Source organism: Cyclopterus lumpus, chromosome 15 (genome assembly GCF_009769545.1).
Source record: "Cyclopterus lumpus isolate fCycLum1 chromosome 15, fCycLum1.pri, whole genome shotgun sequence".
NCBI classification, from domain to species: domain Eukaryota; kingdom Metazoa; phylum Chordata; class Actinopteri; order Perciformes; family Cyclopteridae; genus Cyclopterus; species Cyclopterus lumpus.
The window spans coordinates 24,087,772-24,093,771 of record NC_046980.1 but is presented as its reverse complement, the minus strand read 5'-3'; the positions used below and the strand labels follow the sequence as shown (position 1 = coordinate 24,093,771).

General features: G+C 48.3%; 1 protein-coding gene across 2 annotated transcripts in view; it reads right to left on the bottom strand.

The window, feature by feature from the left end:
* LOC117743871 (heterogeneous nuclear ribonucleoprotein L-like) overlaps positions 1–6,000 on the bottom strand; it is a 34,971-nt gene that overhangs the window by 5,865 nt on the left and 23,106 nt on the right. Inside the window, exons 8-13 of one of the 2 annotated variants that reach the window (XM_034551788.1) lie at positions 2,961–3,032; positions 2,320–2,537; positions 1,823–1,944; positions 866–1,067; positions 450–507; positions 1–76 (exon numbers count right to left, since the gene is read on the bottom strand). The exon at positions 1–76 is cut by the window's left edge and continues 23 nt beyond it. In XM_034551788.1, the coding sequence (XP_034407679.1) occupies positions 1–76; positions 450–507; positions 866–1,067; positions 1,823–1,944; positions 2,320–2,537; positions 2,961–3,032 (748 nt within the window). Of the gene's footprint in view, positions 174–449; positions 508–865; positions 1,068–1,822; positions 1,945–2,319; positions 2,538–2,960; positions 3,033–6,000 lie in introns of both variants that reach the window. The other variant, XM_034551789.1, reaches the window with a different exon arrangement.

Sequence of the window (6,000 nt, the reverse complement as noted above, 5' to 3'; positions counted from 1 at the left end):
TTGAGAACAGTGAGGACCTCCACTGCCTCCGTCTTACTGTCAAACTCCAACAAGCCGGAGATGGTCTTCGAGGAGGCTGAGGGAGAGAGAAGCAGCATGTCACGGTACGAGAGCCCCGTCAGCATCATGCCGAGGCAAGGCGGGGCTTAAGACCCGGGCCCCGAGTACAGGAGCTTAAGAAGAAGTTTAAATAAATGTGTTATAAATGATGAATCTGCACCAGTAAACACGTCAGAGGTTCCTGGTGCACAGCTGTGATGATCGGCCCTGACTACCAAAGTCATTTTCATAATCAATAATTCAATGTTATGTACGTTTATATGTTAAGATACATACACTCTCCTGGAGAAGGCTCTCTCTGTGTGTGTGTGTGTGTGTGTGTGTGTGTGTGTGTGTGTGTGTGTGTGTGTGTGTGTGAGAGCAAGATCTCACGTTGAAGTTCTACTTACGTTTGGCATCAAACATCTTGAATTTGACGAAGCCAGGAACATCATGCTCTGTACAAAGCTGCCAAAACACACACACACACACACACACAATTATTAATGGTAGTAACAATGCACTTTATGTATCAACATTTATCGCCTAAAATACATTGGACATTTGTGAAAATGGCCATCTTTGCAGTATGTACTCTACAGGTACATATATGTGATCTATATTGGTGAGAGGCGCACTTAAATATTACATACGCCATTTAAAATCAGATTGTTGGTAGAATAAAAAATATATGTGTAATTTGAGGAACTGAGGACGTATTAATAGTCAACTAGCAAATAAGTCAACAGTCATTATTCCATTATTTGAAGAGAATATTATATGTATGTTGTAAACTGCATGAGAAGCAGCAGGCGGAGCGTCGTACCCTCAGCAGGTGCTCCTGGGATATGCACGGAGGAACGTTGTAGTAGTGCAGCACTGCAGACGGAGGCTGGATGATGTTTTTGGAGGCCTGCCCGGCGCTGCTGAAGCGGTTGTTCCTCGTCATGGCGAAGTCCTTGTAGCTGCTGCTGCCGTCCTCCAGCTCGAACACCTGGCTGGGGATCACCGCGTGCTGCTTGGACACGCTGCACACAACACACCACGTCACCGTGTGAGCCCACCGTGCACAACACACCACGTCACCTTGTGAGCCCACCGTGCACAACACACCACGTCACCTTGTGAGCCCACCGTGCACAACACACCACGTCACCGTGTGAGCCCACCGTGCACAACACACCACGTCACCGTGTGAGCCCACCGTGCACGCTGCACACAACACACCACGTGACCTTGTGAGCCCACCGTGCACGCTGCACACAACACACCACGTCACCTTGTGAGCCCACCGTGCACAACACACCACGTCACCTTGTGAGCCCACCGTGCACAACACACCACGTCACCTTGTGAGCCCACCGTGCACAACACACCACGTCACCTTGTGAGCCCACCGTGCACAACACACCATGTGACCTTGTGAGCCCACCGTGCACGCTGCACACAACACACCACGTGACCTTGTGAGCCCACCGTGCACGCTGCACACAACACACCACGTCACCTTGTGAGCCCACCGTGCACAACACACGCATGTTCTACAAGCTTGTTAATACTTGATGAACGTATTATTAATACGTGAATTAATTATGAACGTATTATTAGTAATTAAAGTATTAAAGTAATGAGATGAATAAACTTATGCAACTATAAGTTATCTATGCATATATTAGACTATTAACACTATACAACACAGAATAAGCATCATTTAGCACATTTACTGTTAACACACATGATAGGAAACTCCTAATATAATAAAATGCGTGTGTTCAATTCTCACCAGACGTTGAGTCTCTTGCCGAACACCTTGATGCTGTTGAGGTGTGTGATGGCTCTGTCCACAGCATACTCATCTCCCATCTCAACCAACGCGGTGCCAGGAACACTCTTCATGAACTTGACCTAGGAACACACAAGTTCATCTGGTTTTATGAACTGACCATGTCCTGTGGAGCAGTTCAGCATATCTAACCAGATCAAGTCCCCAAAACGTTCCTCAAGCTCGGCTGGAGTTTCTTGAGACCGTGGAGATTCAATTCAATTCAATTCAGTTTATTTTGTATAGCCCAATATCACAAATTACAAATTTGCCCCAGAGGGCTTTACAATCTGTACACATACGACATCCCTGACCCAGGAGCGCTGGGATGATGATCACAAGTCATTCATGTGTGATTCCTGCACCCTCATGGCCCAAACAGCTGTGTGACACCACAGTGACAACACTTTCCTTTGTTTCTGTAACATTGTTACTTCAAGGGATTCAAACACACCTACCTTCTCAATGTTGCCGTAGAGGCAGAAGAGGTTGAAGATGCGTGTGCAGTTCATCTTGGATGAATGGAGGCCGCTCACCATGGCAACGGAGCTGGAGGTGTGGGCAGAGTATGAGGAGGAGGACTGGGGCAGCGGGTAGGACACCATGTCTGGAACGTCAGCTGAGGTGAGCTTGTACCTGCTGTTGCCGGGCAGAGGCAGCAGAGGGCAGGGGGAACCTGAGGGGGCAGAGACGGTGGGAGCTGAGAGGCCACGTAAATCAGGGACAATACATCAAAGATAGCTCTTCAACTGATATTGAGACAAGCTCAGCGTCATCTACTGTAGGCAACACACTGACCGTGAAGAAGAATCTCACACAAGCCCACTTCAAAACATGCAAACCATCTCTTTGCATCAATAAGCGTGATTGGCAGGTATTAGTTTCCAAATGCAGGTGAAGGTAAACCCTCTACTGCACCCGGGACCATCACACGCCTCGAAGCATACACCGATGCTCGGTGCATATGTGTGTATGTATGTGTGTGTGTGTGTGTATGTATGTGTCAAGTTTCACCTCAGAGGTATAGGGATCTGTCGATTAAGTAGCAGCTTTGTGCTCGGCAGCAGATTCAGTTACCAGTTTCATTCACGCGTCTTACCGTAGCCGTTATCGCTGTAGGACGACGGGTGTTCTCCTAAAATTGCCTGCCTCTGCCTTCCCTTTCCACGGTCTGAAACACACACACACACACACAGGTTATTAGATTGTGTACAGCGTTTACAAGAATTTACTTCAAAACAATGGGCTCACAGATGTAGACTTTGCCTTTTAATAATTCAGAAGACTCCACAGTAAAAGAGTTATTTCATCCAGAACAAGTGTGTCCCGAGGGCTCCAGTGTGGAGCTACAGGACACTCTGGGTAGTAATGTTACTGTTCACCTAGTCTGATGGTCCGACACATGAATATAAAGATGGACAATCTTCCCAAAGTAAAGCCAAAACATCTTGATCGCCCCCTGGTGGCTGGCTGCAGTAGAGGTGATGAACCCAGCCCCCTTCACATGAGCAGTACACGTCAAATACATTTTTCCAAAAGATGGTTTCTGTCATTTTAAGTAGTTTTTATCACGCTGACGTGTGTTCAAGTGTTAATTTTTCTTTTATTTGATGCCGTGAAAAGGGGGTGTGACCTGATGATTGACAAGCGCTTGGGACTCGTAGTCCAGTCGTAACGTGGCGATGAGATGTATCTGTAGCTTCCCGTAACCGTGGTTGTCTGTTTCAAACATGTGCATGAAGACCTTCGTGTAAGTCGATGGTTCGCAGTCACTGACTGTGTCGCTAACTAGCTTAGCAACGTTTCTGACAGTGAGGTTGTGTGTGTTCATATCAGTGTGATGGCGGTTCACGAGTCTGAGGAACAGAACATGCGTCAGTTCGATCATCATATATCTTTAGAGATATAATATTATTATTAGGAAGATGGCAGCGCCCATATCCAGATTATTTTGGCTTCACTTTTGCATAGAGGAGGACGTCCATCTACAGTTTGTTGACCGATGTTGGTATGTTCCCAGATCTCAGCAATTAGCTTGGTTATTACAATATTCACATTACTAATATAAATGACACACAAAACAACAAGAATAAGACCCAGGTTGTAAAGAAATAATATTTCGGTGCATCCCTTAATAGACATAGTCATAAAGTTACACAGAGCAGCACTACCCCACAAGATCATGTTTGAGGTGGAATCTGGAGGGTAAAAGGAACGCTAACAGACCGCTGTCTGTGGGGTTCATCAGATTAATCTGGTTATTATGTGAGGCTTGCCGGTTTCGAGGGCACAGCACAGTACGAGGTGCATCAGCAGCATTTCCTCTTGTGCAACACGCTCATATATACAGAAATATGATGGGGAATTCCAGCTCTACAGCACTTTGGTCTTATTTTCACGGTTTGGTCGATCATTTCTAGCCTTCCGGACAATCAATGTTTAGACATCGCAGAGGTTAAGCAAGGTAGTCCATATAACTTTCTCCCCTGCCGTGTACTCCAGCTCCTCCTGGGGATCCCAAGACATTCACAAGCCAGATAGGATATGCAATTCCTCCTGCATGTTCTGGGGCAGCTCCTCTCCTCCTCTAGAGAAAAGCCTTCCAGGACGCATCCTAATTAGACTCCAAAGCCATTTCTGAAGCGAAGGAACGGAAGTTAAACTCCTCGGTCCTGAGCTCTTAACCAGGCCTCTCTTCTGCTCATATCCACAATGTCCTGGTCACTACTCAAAGCTGACGACCATGAGGGTTGGAGCTTCATCCCAGCGTTCCTTTGCTTCTTTATGCTCGATTTGAGCTATAATATAATTGTTTGACAATGTTTTTTAACCATGAGCACAAATCAGGGCATGTTAGGGTTAGCCTGACAGCGTAACGTTAGATCAAGACGATACCAGCAACACTCTGTCAGGACCATGTGTACCAGGTGCTCTGTCAGGACCATGTGTACCAGGTGCTCTCAGGACCATGTGTACCGTGTACCAGGTGCTCTGTCAGGAGCATGTGTACCAGGTGCTGTCAGGAGCATGTGTACCAGGTGCTGTCAGGAGCATGTGTACCAGGTGCTGTCAGGAGCATGTGTACCAGGTGCTGTCAGGAGCATGTGTACCAGGTGTTATGTCAGGACCATGTGTACCAGGTGCTGTCAGGAGCATGTGTACCAGGTGCTGTCAGGAGCATGTGTACCAGGTGCTGTCAGGAGCATGTGTACCAGGTGCTGTCAGGAGCATGTGTACCAGGTGTTATGTCAGGACCATGTGTACCAGGTGCTGTCAGGAGCATGTGTACCAGGTGCTCTGTCAGGACCATGTGTACCAGGTGCTGTCAGGAGCATGTGTACCAGGTGCTCTGTCAGGACCATGTGTACCAGGTGCTCTTAGGACCATGTGTACCGTGTACCAGGTGCTGTCAGGAGCATGTGTACCAGGTGCTCTGTCAGGAGCATGTGTACCAGGTGCTCTCAGGACCATGTGTACCAGGTGCTCTGTCAGGACCATGTGTACCAGGTGCTCTGTCAGGACCATGTGTACCAGGTGCTCTCAGGAGCATGTGTACCAGGTGCTCTGTCAGGACCATGTGTACCAGGTGCTCTCTGGACCATGTGTACCAGGTGCTCTGTCAGGACCATGTGTACCAGGTGCTCTGTCAGGACCATGTGTACCAGGTGCTCTGTCAGGACCATGTGTACCAGGTGCTCTGTCAGGAGCATGTGTACCAGATGCTCTCAGGAGCATGTGTACCAGGTGCTCTCAGGACCATGTGTACCAGGTGCTCTGTCAGGACCATGTGTACCAGGTGCTCTCAGGAGCATGTGTACCAGGTGCTCTCATGACCATGTGTACCAGGTGCTCTGTCAGGAGCATGTGTACCAGGTGCTCTGTCAGGAGCATGTGTACCAGGTGCTCTGTCAGGACCATGTGTACCAGGTGCTCTGCCAGGACCATGTGTACCAGGTGCTCTGCCAGGACCATGTGTACCAGGTGCTCTGTCAGGAGCATGTGTACCAGGTGCTCTGTCAGGAGCATGTGTACCAGGTGCTCTCTGGACCATGTGTACCAGGTGCTCTGTCAGGACCATGTGTACCAGGTGCTGTCAGGAGCATGTGTACCAGGTGCTCTGCCAGGACCATGTGTACCAG